At 42.0% G+C, this 17,249-nt stretch overlaps 1 protein-coding gene across 1 annotated transcript in view; it reads right to left on the bottom strand.

Moving 5' to 3' along the window:
* The window catches only part of LOC137771278 (ankyrin repeat domain-containing protein 17-like), an 80,730-nt gene extending 77,843 nt beyond the window's left edge, over window positions 1–2,887 (bottom strand). Inside the window, 1 exon segment of the mRNA XM_068554485.1 lies at window positions 2,740–2,887. Coding sequence (XP_068410586.1) covers window positions 2,740–2,851 — 112 coding nt within the window. The 5' untranslated portion in view covers window positions 2,852–2,887.
* Window positions 2,888–17,249: the final 14,362 nt, after the last annotated feature.

Genomic DNA, 17,249 nt, shown 5'->3' with positions numbered 1-17,249 from the left:
CTCAGCTCCCCAAATGCTGGCAGCCAGCATTTATAATTCACTAGACAAAAACAGGCAGATGTGTCTCTCAAGAAATGAAACAGCCACAGAGAAAAGACTTAAAGATATTGACATTTGGGGGTTCTCAAAGAAATGGAGAGGCTTCTGTCCAATCACTGGTAAACTAGGAATTCTAAAATGTTCCCAAGATTACCCAGCTCTGGTGTACACACTCTATATAATCTTTGGGACTGTGAATTTGATAGATTTTATCCCCATGGTTAGGTTATGCTATATGGCATAGTTGACCTGAAGATAAGAAGGCTATCTGGGTGGGCCTGACCTTATCACATGACCGCAGGAAGACCAAAGAGATTTCTTTGGCTGGTTGGAGAAAAGGAAATCAGAGATTCAAAGCACAAGGATTCCACATGCCATGCTGATGTGAAGATGGGGGGAATGTGGACGACCTCAAAGAGGTGAGAGCAGTTTCAACTGACAGTCTGTACGAATATCAGGATCTCAGTCCCACAATTCCAAGGAATTAAATTCTGCTGCCAACAATAATAAACTTGGAAATGGATTTTCTTCTACAGCCTACAGATGAGAACTCAGCTTAGCTGACACCTTGATTGATTGTTAGCTATTATAAAGAAAACGGGGAAAAAAAGGGAATAAACACAGAAATGAGAAAAATGAAGCAACTATTAGCATCCTATCAAAAGGAACTCTACCTCCAAAAGTAGCTCCTTTCAGCTGAAATCTACCTTCATGTAGCCTCTTTAAGCCTGGTTCTGCCTCTTCGAACCACAGAAAACAAATATCCCTCTTATATTCAACTTGAGTCTTCTCATCTTCAGGAGAAACATTCCCTGTTCCTCTTATGACATGGTTTCAAATAATTTCACAATCCTCATTTCTCTCAGGTAAACTCCTAAAGCAACATCAAATCTCAGGCAAATGCTAAATTATATCACTGCTACCCTGTACAGTTTTCCATACTCAAGGAAAGAACCTTGCATGTGCCCCTACTATGTTTTCATCGGTATTTGGTCAAGATTCCCTTAATAATCCATTCTAGAATTTTACCCAGGATAGAAATCAAACTTAACCATGAGTCCTTCAAATATCTAGATGCTGTGTTCTGAGATATTTATTGAAAGGATTATCAAACAGCAATAGGTCAGTTTTATGCTATAATGAAATATCAGTTTATATGCATTGAATGTACAGAATCTAGCACTGGTTCAGGGTGCTCAAGCCATGAACAATTAATGTTCACCATAGATTTATGTCCACTTTAGGAAAGTTAAGAAAATATGGTTATTTTAAATGATCATAGAGATTTAGAGTTACTGTTCCCTTATATTTAAGGCATATTACATATCATGATGCTTACTCTTGGTTATGTATATAAACTCTAATTAAAACACTTCCTATGAGGACAATATAATGATGATTCACTTTACAAAAATATAATGATGATTCACTTTACAAGGTTTTAAAAGACAATCTATGACAAAAAAGTGGAAGGAATTATACACAGTCGATTCTTATTATTCATGGTGGTTATGTTCTGTAAAGTCACTGGGAACACTGAACTAATGAATACTGAACCACTGCTCCAAGGGGAAATACAGGGCTAGGTGCCTGCAAGTCTCTGGCCACAGCATTTGCATTCACCAGTCAATACATAAGCTTGTTTTATGTGTGTTTTTGTTTAAATACAATCTTATTTAATATATTATACTTGATTTATTAACATTGAACTCACAGCCAACAGCACTATAACTCATGCTGAAGAGGCTTATCTAATACACGTATATTCTACAAAAGGCACATCACAGCCTTCTCACATTTAGTAACACTAGATAGCACTTCAGCATTATACTTGGAGGCCATTTGAAGTCACCAACAAAAGGCACAAAACTGTGGAAAATGTGGCACTAAGTAGACCATGGAAAGGACACTTGTTTACAGTATGAGAGCTGAAACAAGAAGGCAGAGAGCATCACTTCAGCAGAAAACATGCACGCAGAACAACTCAAAATTTTCACCATTCTGTGCATTTCTATGAAAGACTGAGAAAGCACTATAATTTGGGGGTATAAATACATTTTATAAAGTAGGTGAATTTGCAAAGATGGAATTCAGGACTAATGAAAACTAACTGTATAAGAAGTCTCTGTTTGGACTTCCCTGGTGGCGTAGTGGTTAAGAATCCGCCTGCCAATGCAGGGGACAAAGGTTCGAGCCCTGGTCCAGGAAGATCCCACATGCCACGGAGCAACTAAGCCTGTGCACCACAACTACTGAGCCTGTGCTCTAGAGTCCATGAGCCACAACTACTGAGCCCATGTGCCACAACTACTGAAGCCCGCGCACCTACGGCCCGTGCTCCACAACAAGAGAAGCCACTGCAATGAGGAGCCCGCACACCGCAACACAGTAGCCCTGCTCGCCGCAACTAGAGAAAGCCCACGTGGAGCAACGGAGACCCAACGCAGCCAAAATAAATAAAATTAAAAAAGAAGTCTCTGTTTATAAGGTTTACAACAACCTGTCAATTTTATTCTGGTAATGAAACTATGCTTATATGAAATGTTGCATGTAATGCTCTAGAAAGTAATCCATTAACCTTTATGAATAGTCTTATACTAAATATACAACATCATACATTGATAAGAACCAGAGTTTTTAAGAGTTATGTAGAACTTTGGAAAATTAGGCTTATTATATATGTAGAGTTTGCAGACTTACCTGCAGCTTCTAGTAAAGTTTCCAGGCTAGCTTGTGTTTCTGGATCTACTGTCCTGAGGTCTGCACCATCAGCAGCACCTGACAAGAGGAACTTGGAAGCCGTTTCCAGCATTGGATTTTCCAAATCCTCCTGATCCAAAATGAAAGACTCCACCTAGAAAACAAATACCAAAAAAAGAAGAAGGGGAGGAATGAAAGGAGAAAAGGAAACTTGGAAGAGAAATAAACAGAAGAAAAAGGAAGAGAAGAGAAAAATATTTTAACATCAAAATCAATGATAAATACAATGCAATCCTGAATAATTTCAATGGGATAGATAAGCCCACAGTTTAAAGGAGAAAATTACATTTGTAGAATAATTTAAGAATGTATTAGTCATATCATATGTAGTCTATTTTCTTTTCTTACTGAAATCATATGTATTCTTTTCTATTCTAATTTCATGGGGGAAGGGTAGTGGATGGGAGAGGTTATGAGGTTAATACTTAGACATGAAACCTTTGACTTTGGTAGAGGACCTAAATTAGCTGTTCTTAAAGCTTTTGTTCTCAGGACACCTTTATACACCTAGAAAGTACTGTGCTGCTCCCAAGGACTTCATATAAGGGTTATATTTATTAATATTTACCATATTTGAAATCAAACTACAATATCACATAATCAAAACATTAATATCACTACTGGCTTCATTACAAAAGTTTTTAAGTACTGGAACGCTGTCAAGCCCAGGCAAATAAAATTTCCAAAATTCTAGTTTGTGCTTGAAAGCTTAATTTTATCATTGGTGACAAATACTGTTGATTGTTTCCCTTAAAGGAATAGGCTCACTTCGATCATTTCTGAGAACATTTGCCAAATGCCCAAGTTTGACAGGCATAGTATGTCTGTCTTTTATATTTTTCCAGCAAAAAAGACATTTCATGAAAAAAAAAGTGGACTATTCACCTCACATCTCAAATAAGCCCAAGTGCTTTTCCCTCAAACACCACCATACTTTTATATGCATAAGTGCTTTATGTGTACTTCCCATTTTGTCACACAATAACATTAAAAGGACATGTATTCCAAAGTGAAAATATCAAAAAATTAATATTTCTTGCTCTATCAAGATTATTCTTCAGGTGAAACTGGCCTTTCATTTTATTTTTTTAACTGTGAGTATATGGCAGTGATAACTACAATGATACTAGCACAATTTGGTGCCATGGCCTTAAGAGGCCAGCAGTTTTACCTACCATTGCTTTTGTATCATCAGTGCAAATATCAACCCAGTCAAAAGGCAAATACCATATTAGTATTGGGATGAAAACATTTTTGACCTCTTGAACATCCTGAAATGATTTCTGGGAACTTGAGAGGGCTGCAGACCTTACACTGAGACCCACTGATACAGTAACATAGACCAGATTCAATTAAAAGAAATGTAAAGAATTAGAAAATAGCAACTCTTACGACATGGGGAAAAGTTTTGTTTTGACATCCGTTGTCATAGTGCTACTTACCAATAGGTATAAAGATATAATTCTTTACAGTTTGCTGATCAAAAGTTGATAATTATTATATAAAAATCACTAACATGATCAGGTGAAATTTATTTCACAAGTCTAAAGTACTTCTAACACTGTAATAACTAAAATAGATATAAAAGTTACTAACAACCTGGAACACAATTACCCTCATGCCTAGTATCTAGCTGTCAGAAATAAGATTTTTAAACTTCGGAAATAAAATTCTTAACCAACATAACATCAGAAACTCTATTGTTCCATCTTTAAAAGTCACCTGTCTAGCAACCAGGCATAAATCCTATATTTAATCAATACATATTTAATATTGAATGTTAAATTTAGGGGGAAATAATATGCTTCTTTCTAAATTTCCGTTAAGCTAATGCAGTTTAATATGAAATAACATTTCAGATTTCTAGTATTTCAAATATAAATAGACACAGAACACTCTGAAAATAATCTCCGTAAATATTTGAGAATTTTCAAAAATTTTGCTATGTATTAACCTTAAATACCTATATGATAGGAGGGAGTTAAGAAAAAGACAATAATTTGTTTTTTTCTTTTTTTGGACTTAAAAAAAATTTATTCCAATCAGAAATACCAAAAGAAACACGTTAACTCTGCTTAAGATCTTCTTCGGGAAGGATTTTTTTAACCAAGTTTCCAATTTCAGTACTATCTTCATGTCAAGTTCAGGTGTCAATGTTCCACTGGCTTTGTAAAAGAAATCTGTCATTTTTCCTTCTTTAAGCTGGTGAACAATTTAAATCTTATCATTATCTTTTTCTTGAAAGTTAAAAGAATTCACCTGAAACACCATCTGGGACTGGTGTTTTGGGGGATGGTAGCTTTTTGATAACTTTCTCAATTTCTTCCATTGTTAGGTCTGTTAGGTTCTCTCTTCTGGAGTCAACTTTGATAACTGGATTTCCGCTCTCCAGGCGTCCATTTCCCCGGTCTGTGGTAAGGGGGAGGGGAGGGTGGCGGACGGGGTCGACCAGGCCCCTTCCGTCCCGGACATTCAACGGAGCCAGGGGTCCCGGAATCCCAGACCCCGAGGGGGCAGGCGCCCTTCCGCGGTCCCAACGCCGCTCTCCCGGGCCGCAGGCAAAGCCCGGCCCCTCCCCGCCCCGCTCTCGATGCGCGCCGGGAGGCACCTTCCTTCCCCGGGCGCGCCCAAATGAACGCACTGCCTCCTCAGCCGGAAAGGCTCGTTCCGGCAGTCGGACGGCGCTCCCGGCCCAGCGAAGCCCGGCAGCGGGCGGCAGAGCTGGGAGGCAAGAGCTGGGCCCTGCGGCTGCAGGTCCCACCCGGGACGGCGCGCGCGGGAACGGCGGGGCGCACCGGACGGGGGGGGGGGCGCACTGCGCGCGCGGAGGTGGCGGGGGTGGTGAGTCCTCAACGGCCGCGCCAGAGGGCCGTGCAGGCGGCCTCCTCAGACCCTCCTTCGTGCTTCCACTCACTCCACGCGGAAGCCGGGGGAGCCCCGTGCTTTCCTCTCGGCCGCTTCCTGTACTCACCCATCGCCCCGGGCGCCCGTCTCCTCGCCCGGTAGCGACCCGCCTGCAGGCTGGCGAGCTCGCGAGACAATCATTTTTTTAAAACTTTTATTTTTAAAGGCAGTAGTGAAAGCGTAAGTGTTACACATTAGGAAGGGGACTTTTCAGCATGGTTTGATCATAGACACATGTGATTCAATATTATACAGTGGTAAAAACTATGTCCTCCTATATTTAACCATGGTCCAGACAATGAGTCTTTCTAGAGAAAAAGTTGCATCCCAATGAAATTTTCTCTGTTAAAATACCTACAATTTTTCAATCCAATGGGAGAAGACAAAAAAAAAAAAAAAAGAAAAACAGAGGAAATAATCATGGAAAAATGAACACAGGTTAAAATGAACAGGTGAAAAATTAAATAATGTTTCAGATTAAGGTTTTAGAAAACAAAAGATATCAAAGAGCACTGCAAAGTGCCAAACCAAAAGTACATATCAAAGGTACTAAAACTGTTTAAAGGAGACAATGCATGCAGAAAGAATATGAAAGGATTTTGACCAAAATAACTAATTGGTATAAGAAAAAAAGAGAAGAAGGAGTGTAGCACTGGTAGACAAGCATAAAATTTCTATATGCTAGAATACAGGGTTTACTATAGGAAAAGTCAAAGCTACAAGTTAGATCACAGAAGGTATTAAATTTCAATCAAAAGTGATTTTCTGACACAAGGTCCCCTTATGCCACATTGTATCTTAACTAAGTTTGGTGAAAATTTACCAAGAAAAATGCATGTCAGTCTTTCCATGAGGGATACTAAGTGCAGAAGAAATATGTTTTCTTATTGATTTAAAACGTCTCCATAAAAGTTCTTTTTCTTTGGCCGCACAGCACAACTTGTGGGATCTTAGATCTCTGACCAGGGATCCAACCCGTGCCCTCAGCAGTGAAAGCCCGGAGTCCTAACCAGTGGACCACCAGGGAATTCCCATCCATAAAAGTTTTCATATTGATTTTTAAAGCCCACTATTCTTGATATGTGAAAAACTTGATAACTTAAAAATCAGTAGATTCAAGTGACTATGAAATTCTATATATAGATTTTTAAAAAGACATTAGGATGAAAGAAAAGAATAGGAAAGGATGTCTATTATATTCTCTCCCACCCCCCAGTTTAAGATTAATGAAGAATAAACTAATTTCAAGGATACTGTTAGGATCTAAAGACCTAGGTACCATTGCTGCTTCATCTGCTACCTGTGAGACCTAAGCAAGTCTCTCAGCCATCTCTAGATGCTTATTCTGCGTAATTTTTTCATGAATTTTTCACATGACTTATTATACATATTTACTGTCTTTCTAAACTCCATGGAAATAGGCACTTTGTTTGGAGCACTGATATATATACAGCAACTAGAACTATGCTCATCACATTGTTAGGACTCAAATAACTCTTGAATAAATAAAAAGATGGTTTGGGGACCCTTCCCTTTCAGATTCTAAAAGGTTGCAGTGTATTTGGAGAAGGGAGAGGTAGTTACAAAAAATAAATTTAAAGGTATATTTTATATAGAAAAATCAAATATTAGGTAGCAGGTAGGGCAAAATGCTATCTTCATTGATTTATTAAACACACTTTTATTACAAACGGTCTTTGTACAAGAGATATTGCTGGGGGCTTCCCTGGTGGCGCAGTGGTTGGGAGTCTGCCTGCCAATGCAGGGGACACGGGTTCGAGCCCTGGTCTGGGAGGATCCCGCGTGCCGCGGAGCGACTGGGCCCGTGGGCCACGGCTGCTGAGCCTGCGCGTCTGGAGCCTGTGCTCCGCGACGGGAGAGGCCGCTACAGTGAGAGGCCCGCGCGCCGCGATGAGGGGTGGTCCCCGCTCGCCGCAGCTGGGGAAGGCCCTCGCACAGAAAGGAGGACCCAACACAGCCAAAAATAAATAAATAAATAAATAAATAATTAAAAAAAAAAAAAAGAGCTACTACCTCGGAGCTTATTTCTTTAATGTGAGAGTAAAAGTATACAATAACAATAATACAAGGTAGAAAGTGCATAAGATGAAGAGAGGGGAAAAAAGAGCCATAGGAGTTCTGAAGAGGAAGCAGAAGAGGACTTCCTCCTTTAACACCAATTCCTCTTTTCCCACCTGGAGAAATTCTTGCGCTACATTACAGAACAAGTAGAGAGACTGATATAAGGGGATGCAGTCTTATAAAAATACAAAAATAAGTAACCCTTTATTCAAATGTCAACTAAGTTATGGGCATATACCTCTTTAACATATCCTTAGTTGAGGAAATTCAGATGAAAAACTAAAATGCCTTTTCCCATTGAAACCTAACTCACTGTTATCATATTATTTCTATAGAAAAAAATTCATTTTGAATAATGGCCAAGTTCTGGAACATTAAAAATGGTCTGAATAAGAAATTCACATAAATATTCTGAAACATTTTCCTTAAATGAAATGTATAAATAACTTTCCTGAAGAGGGGAGAGACAGAAGGAAAGGGATGTCCTTACTAAGTTTATTCATCCCTAAGGGAAATAATCTGTCAAAGTTATCAATATTCAAAGCATGACAATTTAAGTTATATCTAAGCTATTTTGGATGTGCTGTTTTGACTAGCTGGATATTTTATGAAATGGTATTTGTGCATCAAATTCTTGTCTAATACAAAGAACCATCAAAATGCAAGGGTCTTAGAAATCACCAGGTTCAATTCATTGCTACAGATGAGAAAACAAATCACAGGATCCTTATATAGACAGCAAGTTTCTAAAGATCTAACACCAAGAGATCAGTTATCCAATTAACAAGTTCAATATTCTTTCCACCAGAAAAAGAGGCTGTTGTTTGACTCTGCTCTAGAGAAGCTGACTTTAAATTCTATATTTAAGGGATAAAGCTGTCAACACCTGAACCCAATGTTTAATTACTAAAAGTGAGACAACTAAACATTATATGCCCCTGATTTATGCAACATAAAATACACAGTACCTCCTATGAAGTACTGTTGCCTCCCTGAAATAACTTGCAGTTTATAAAAATTATTAAGGCAAATATCAGGAAAAAGTTAAATCAGGGCTCCTCAATCTTGGCACCACTGACATTTTGAGCCAGATAATTCTTTGCTGTTGGGAGCTGTCCTATATATACACTTCAAGACGTTTAGCAGCATCCCTGGCCTCTACCCACTACATGCCAGTAGCAACCCTATCACAGGTTGTGATACTAAAAATATCTCCAGACATTGCCAAATGTCCCCCTGGAGGAAAAATCAAAAAAAACCCCTGGGGGTGGGAAACTGGGAACCACTGAATTAAACAGAAGCACACAGACTAAACTAAAATCTAGAACATGTTTTAAAAGAGAGAGAGAGACAGTAAAAGGGAAGAACTGTTCTAAATTAAAGAAATTCCAGAGACATAACCATCAAAATAATATAGACCTTATTTGAAATGTTCAAGGAAAATGAAGAAATCTGAATATGAACTGTATATTAAATAGTATAAAGGAATTACTCTGGTTAGGTGAGAAAATGCCCTTATCTTTTAGAGATGCATATTGTAGTATACAGAAATATTGTCAGGAATTTAAAACAAAGTGGTGTGGCAAATTTTTGATAATGGTGATCTGAAAAAGAGATTTATAGAGGCTTTATTTTATTAGTCTCTATACTTTTGTGCACATTAAATCCTTTTAGTTTTTAAAGATTAAAGGTGATGTTTTACTGCAGAGGTTGCTTTTGTTTAAAAAAATTATTTAACGGTAATACTATTCGATTAACAAAGTATTTTTTAACCGGTTTGCAGGGCAGAAATAGAGACACAGATGTAGAGAACAAACGTATGGACACCAAGGGGGGAAAGTGGGGGTGGGGTGGTGGTGTGATGAACTGGGAGATTGGGATTGACATGTATACACTAATATATGTAAAACAGATAACTAATAAGAACCTGCTGTATAAAAAAAATAATAAAATTCAAAACAAGTATTTTTTACTTTCTCCCCAAAATAAACTTAACACAAATGCTTAACAATAAAAAGCAAGGTCTTTTAACAATGGTCAGAGCTGAATGAAGTTGTTTATGCTATTAATGGTATTCCCAATCCTTGTATACTCAAAACACAAAGTCACATGAAAATGTGGAAATGTAGCGTCATTTGGACCAACTGTGAAAATTAGCATAACATTTCAAACCAACTCCTCTTCAGAACAAATGTATTATCACTCCTATATAAGACAAGAGCAGTCCATTTGGTAGTGTAATAAACTGGTATTCGCTCCAAAGAATAAGGATACAGTATATTCTGATTAACTAGACATCATATATACAAACTCCATTCAATTTAACGAATACATTCACTACCAATTACATACTATGTGCAAAGCAGCAGGACAGCCGCAGGAGAATGGTAATGCAAAATGATTTTTTTTAATAATCAATGCCTTCCACAAATATAAATATAGAAAGGCAACTCTATGTACAAATAGCTAACTATATCAAACAAGATTGGAAAATAGTACAAAATAGATACTAATACAGTGATTGTACAGAGGAAGGAAAAGACAATTCTGAATGAAAATAGTCAAAAGAATAATGCTTAAGTAAGATGGGGGTCTTTCAGTATCTTGCTGAGAAGTTCAGAATTTATATGGGAGCTTACTGAAGGGTTAAAGCATTAAAATAAATACTCAGTGTTCTAGAAAGATAGAGGCCACGTGAAAGATGGTTTTGGATAGACAGGACAACAGAGACAAAGAAACCAATTAGGAATTATCAATCATTTGATCAATATATCAAATGAAAGATTATGCAAGGTGGGGATAGGAAAAAGGGTCAGTCTTCGAGAGTAAACATACTTTAAAAAACGAGAATGCGGGCTTCCCTCGTGGCGCAGTGGTTGAGAATCTGCCTGCCAATGCAGGGGACACGGGTTCGAGCCCTGGTCTGGGAAGATCCCACATGCCACGGGGCAACTGGGCCCGTGAGCCACAGTTACTGAGCCTGCGCGTCTGGAGCCTGTGCTCCGCAACGAAAGGCCGCGATAGTGAGAGGCCCGCGAACCACAATGAAGAGTGGCCCCCGCTTGCCGCAACTAGAGAAAGCCCTCGCACAGAAACGAAGACCCAACACAGGCAAAACTAAATAAATAAATAAATAAATAATAAAAATAAAAGGAATTCCTTTAAAAAAAAAAAAGTGAAATAAATATCCTTTAAAAAAAAAGTCTATTCATTAAGAAAACACTGATTTATACCTATATTCTTTCATTCATACTCATCTATCCATCTACTAAATTTTAGTTAAGATCTAGGAATGTGCTAAGCATCAGTGATATACTGGAAAACACAGCAGTGTTCTCACAGAGCTAATACAAGACATGACGTCTTTTCTTATGCTTCAAAGTACTTACCTGCCTGCAACAACTCAGTATTAAATTATCAATGCAATATGAAATTTTTTTTTTAAACTAGGACTCTGATTTTATTTTTATTTATTTTTTTTATTTTTTTTTAAATTCACCAGTTTTTTTTTTTTTAAATTAACTTATTTATTTATTTATGGCTGTGTTGGGTCTTCGTTTCTGTGCGAGGGCTTTCTCTAGTTGTGGCAAGTGGGGGCCACTCTTCATCGCGGTGCGCGGGCCTCACTATCGCGGCCTCTCTTGTTGCGGAGCACAGGCTCCAGACGCGCAGGCTCAGCAGTTGTGGCTCACGGGCCCAGTTGCTCCGCGGCCTGTGGGATCTTCCCGGACCAGGGCTCGAACCCGTGTCCCCTACATTGGCAGGCAGATTCTCAACCACTGCGCCACCAGAAAGTGAACAAATTATTAATGTTTAAAATAAGTAAAAATTGTATGGAATTCTCAAATCTAGAGTTTTTAAGTAGATTTTTTGCTAACAGAATTAGTTATAGATTACTTCAAGGGTTTCCTTAAGTTCAATATCAATAATACAATGCAATTTAATTATAAATTTAGCCTACTTCTGCTATTTATCATTATTCATCAATTATCATAAAAAGAGCCTCAAAATAAAACAATTTCCTGTAAGATGGCATTAACATGCACATGCAGATATACACACACATACAGATTACACACCTACACACAGAGTCATGACCTGGTAAAATGTGAGAATTCCAAGGATATAGAGTCTAGAAAGATTCCAGGGGGGCGCTGTTAATAAGAGAATTAAAAATCAGATTGCTATTAGACTTTTCAAATACAAAACTAGATGCTAGAATACAATTTGCAATGAAAAGAAACGAAGTACAATTATTTCTAAAACGTCTAAACTGTAGAACAAGGTAATTTTTTAGAGATGTAAGCACTCTGAAAATTTAAAAACCACAAACATGTCTCAATTTAGAGAATGTATGCCTTAACAACAAAAATGAATCCAAGAAAAGGACAGCCTTGGAATCATAAGACTAAGGAGTTAGAAAGGAAATTAGTAGAATATAATCTTTCATTAACATTTCAGGTAGTTGTTAATAAATAATTCCTTAAAGTTAAAAAAGTAAAAGCATATTAAAACAAATATATTACTAAAATTTCAAATTATTTAAAAAATAGTAAAGTCAAGTTTGAATGAAATAATGTCAAAAGCCTACGTTAAGGGAAAGGGAGCAACTAGTTACAAAGTGTTTAATTCAATCCAATGCCTGCTGAAGAACAGGAAGAAAACATATTTTTCAAACTGGGAGGGAAATAGAATTTTAAAAACTCCAATTCAGTTAAAGACAAGGGGGTGGGGTGTGGGATAATAAGAAAATACATCTTCGCCATAATCTTCAATGTTACGAAAAAGAACAAAGACCAAAAGACCAAGTTAATATAAAAGTGAATGGGGAGCTTCCCTGGTGGCACAGTGGTTGAGAATCTGCCTGCTAATGCAGGGAACACGGTTCGAGCCCTGGTCTGGGAAGATCCCACATGCCGCGGAGCAACTGGGCCCGTGAGCCACAACTACTGAGCCTGCGCGTCTGCAACGGGAGGGGCCGCGATAGTGAAAGGCCCGCGCACCGCGATGAGGAGTGGCCCCCGCTTGCCACAACTAGAGAAAGCCCTCGCATAGAAACGAATACCCAACACAGCCATAAATAAATAAATTAATTAAATAAATAAAGTAGCTATTAATTTTTAAAAAAATGAATGGGAAAATTCCTCTTATTTTAAAACTGACATGTAGATTAGGATTTTAAAAAAAACTACACTTCAGAAATAGAATTAAGGAACTACACTTATATTTCATAGTAAAATAGACCTGATCATATCTTAAGCAAAGGAAAATCTCAACAGATTTTTTTAAATTAATACATTTTTTTAATTAATTACATTCTTGGTCCATTAAGCTAAAAGAAACTAAAAATTATCAATAAAAGAATAACACTGTACTTGAAAATTTAAAAAGAAAAGAAAAAAAGCCTCCTCATGAACTCTCAGAATATGGAGGAAAAGAAAATTAAAATTGTGAGCATATTATTTCCAATGGAATTTGGTCATAGCAATCCTTAAAGAAAAATTTAGAGCATAAATGTATTCAGAAGAGCACAAGAAAGGTTTAAAATACATAAAATCTTCAAAAAGAAAATACAAATCAACATATATCAATATAACTTATAGTGATAAATATAGAAATGAAGAAATTCAGAGAGATACAAAAGTAATTAATACAACCAAAAATTCCTTCTTGGGTAAGTCTAACAAGAAAGAAACAAGCCTTTGACAAGTCTGATTACAGAAAATCAGAGAAAGAAAAAAATATAAGGAGAAAACTGAGCACAACTATACATCAATAAATGTGAAAGTCTAAACAAAATGGATGGTTTTCTAAGAAATCATCAAAATTACCTCAAGGAAAGGTAGAAATGGGATAGAATATATCCATAGACGAAATCTTAAGGGTAGTCCTTTCAGAAGGAACAGAACATTATTATCTTATTTACGAAGTCCAGAAATCAGATGGTGAAACTCCCTAGCTCATAAGCATAAATAACCCTATTAGCAAACCTAAACAGAAAAAAAAAAACCTAAATAAAACAAAAACTTAAATAAAACACCACTAGAAAATTCAGCAGTTGTGTAAAAAGTAGAGCACACACACATATAGGAAAGGGGATCAAGAAGACATTAAGAAATCCAATTAATGTGTGATCTTCCCCTACCTGGAATGTTTTTCCCAATGCTTTCATCATTCTTCAGGTCTTAGTTTATATTTTACCTTCTCAGATGATAATACCAAAGGAGGTACTCTCCTCATCTCTCTACCATACCATTCTCTTTATTTCCTCCACAGTACTACCACAGTCTAAAATTATCTTGTCCTTGGGTACTTGCTTATTATCTCTCTTCTCCATATAAAAAAGAGAGGAACCATTCAGACTTAGCACTATCACCAGTTTGTGGCAAAGTTCCTGGCACAACGCAATATCCGATATTGCAAGTATCCAAATACTCGCTGAATAAATACTAAAAATGAGAAACACCATTACCAATATTAGGTCAATGTAGTCTTGTAATTCACTACATTAAAATGTTAGAGGTGAAAAGAATATGTATCATCTCAACAAAAACACATGATAAAACACAGTATCTATTACCATGGAAATACCTGGTAAGCCAAAAAGGACACTTTTGTTCTTGACAATGTATTCTATCAGATATCTAAGGCATATATCAAGTAGGAGTTTAAAAATTAGAAGCATTCCATGTAAATCAGAAAAGATGCCCAAATCAGAACTAGAAGGGAACAGATCTGGAAACCTAACCAATGCAACAAGACCAGAAAACAAAATAAAACAAACAAAAAAACAAAATAGAGAAGTAAATACTGAAAAAAGGAAACAACAAAATGCCATCATTTGCAGAAAACATTGATAATCCTTCTAGAAATTTCGAGAGACTCAATTGAAAATTAAGTAAATGGTAAGATCAACATAAAAAATCAATAGATTTCCTAAACAGTAGCAATAACCAATTGAAAAATAAAGTGCAAAATGGAAGAAAAGATGTAATTCACAATAACAACAAAAACTACAAAATAGCCCCGGCATCTGGTTCCCATTCCCCCCATCCACCCCTTCCCCCCGCGCCCCCCCTTCCTACTCCTTAAAAATTCAGAAGAGCCTCGACCGAGGAGGAAAGCCCGCCCAGCACAGGGCGGAACGGGCGCCCGGACTCCCGGCTGCAGCCCCCGCCCCGCAACCCAGATGGAAGCGTTCGCTGCGACCCCGCCTCCTGCCAAGAATCCGGCTCAGTCTACACCTCGGTCTTCCGGGCTCCCCCAAACCAGAAATCCACTCACTCAGACAAGGCTTTGATCTTCCAACTTTGCCAGGGAGCAGAGAAGCCTCACGACCCGTCGCCCCCGCGCCCCCCGCCTCCTGGAGCCGCAAACCCTACAAAACCGGATCAGAAATCGTCTCACGCTACCACTGCCTGTGCCAGGAATCCCAGACTCGGCTGACCTCAAGCCTCTTTTTCCCAAAAGCAAAAAGTCTTATCTAACCAGTAAACCAGCCGCTTTCCCCAGCAAGGGGACGATCAAACTCGGGAGAGGGCAGGGGCGGGCCGGCGGGCGCGACCCCGAACCGGGGGCGGGAACCCTGGGCTCCGGGTGGGCGCGCGTGGCCCCCGTGCGGGGCCTCAGGCCGCCGGTAGCGCCGCGTTCCCCGGGCGGAGGGGAGGTGGGGCGGCACCGTTACCTGGAAGACCAAGGCGGCCCGAGGCCCGGCTCTCATCTCCGCCGAGCCCCCCCGGCCCCAATCCACCCCGACGCGTCCAGAGCCCCGGTGGGCGGTCGCAGCCCCCGAGCCCTGGTCGGAGGCGCCCGCAGGAGAAGCGCGGAAAGCGGCAGCCGGTCCAGCAATGGCGACGCGCGGAGGCTCGGCCTCTCCGCATGAGGGGCCGGGGCGGCCGGGGGCGCGGGGCCGGGCGGCAGGAGAGACGCGGAGGACGCGGGTACCCCGGGCTCGGGCCGCTCGGGCGCGCAGACTGAGCCTCGGCCGGCGCTCAGAGACCCTCTGCGCGGACCTGGGCTGGGACGGGAGGACTGGAAGGGAGCAGAGAGAGGCGGGAGGGGGCGGGGGGAGGGGAGGGGGCGGGGGGCGCCGCCACCCTTTTATCCCACCTCCCAAAGGCACTCCGGCGCACACTCGCACGCAGACTCCCATCCAGCACCGCTCCGGCGCGGCGCCCCCGGGGGAGGGGATCTGCTCCCGCTCCGCCCCCGCCGCGACCGCCACTCGCACAAGTTTCTCCGCCGGGCCCCCGCCACCCCGGCCGAGACCCCCGGAGCGCCGGGCGCCGCGCCCGCCGCCCCTCTCTGCGCCCGCCCGGAGCGTGCCCCGAAATAGCCGGCCTGCCCACTTCAAAGGGCCACCCGGCACATCGAAGCGCGCGGCCCGGCTGCCGCCTCTGCCTCGCACTCACCAGGGGTCCGCGCGCGCGCTCCGCGCCCAGACGTCGCGGGCGCCCCGGGCAGGGCCTCGGCCCCGGCCCCCGGATCGGCTCGCCGCCACGGCCCCGGGCCCCCCCCGGGCCGGTCCCGGCGTCGGGGAACATGCGGGAGTGGCACGGCCGGGGAGGGAGTGCGGGGAACCCGGCGGCGAGGGAGGGGGCAGAGGCGCGCCCCGCCGCCCCTCTTTCTGCGGAAGATCCGAGTGGGCCTCGCCCCCGCCGTGGCCGCCCTCGGCCCCTCCGGCCCCCGCCCGGCACGGCTTTCGACACGGGCCCCGCTTCCAGCAGCCACTCCGGGCACCCAATGTCCTCCGGGCGCTTCCAACAAAAACTGCGCCGTGGATTTCACTGTGCACTTCAAAGGCGCGAGCCGGCGCACGGTCCTGAAAAGGAGGTACGCGCCCGCCGCGCTCCGGGCCGCCCCCGGGGCCCCCGCCGCCCCTCTCCGGGGCCGTCCGGCTAGCGGCCGCCCTCCCGGCCGCCTCTCGGCCGGGACGGACCCCCTCCCGCGCCCTGCGCCCGCGACGCGGTGGGGCGCGACCTTGCCCCCGGCCCGGGGGGGCCCGGCTCGGAAGCGGCTTGGCCGGGGCCGCGCCTCCGCCCCCACCTTTTACAGCACAGCTTTCGCCGGGGCAAACGGGCGCCTCCGACGCCCGGAGGGGTTACTTTTATTTCCCGGCGCTCCGGTGGTTACCGAGTTGCCAAGATCTTATCAAAGCGCAGCCGGCTCCAGCCGACTCCCCCGGGCCGGGCCCGGGACGCCAGTGATCCCGCCGCGCCAATCACTGCCGCGCTCGGCCGGCCCGTGCCTCCCGCCTTAAAGGGACAGCGCCCCGCGCCCGCCTCCACCCGGCCCAGCCCGCCCCCGCCCCCCGCCAGGACCCCGAGGCCACCCGGGCGATCCCGGCAAAGAAAAAAAAAAAAAAAAAAACTAAAAAATACTCAGGAGTAAACCTAACAAGAAAAATGTAAGACCTACATGAAAAAAAACGATAAAACTTTACTAAAGGACATAAAAGAACACCT

The sequence above is a fragment of the Eschrichtius robustus genome, chromosome 11 (genome assembly GCF_028021215.1).
Source record: "Eschrichtius robustus isolate mEscRob2 chromosome 11, mEscRob2.pri, whole genome shotgun sequence".
In the NCBI taxonomy this organism is placed as follows: domain Eukaryota; kingdom Metazoa; phylum Chordata; class Mammalia; order Artiodactyla; family Eschrichtiidae; genus Eschrichtius; species Eschrichtius robustus.
Note: the sequence above shows the minus strand (reverse complement) of the source record. Positions and strands in the feature narration are given on the sequence as shown.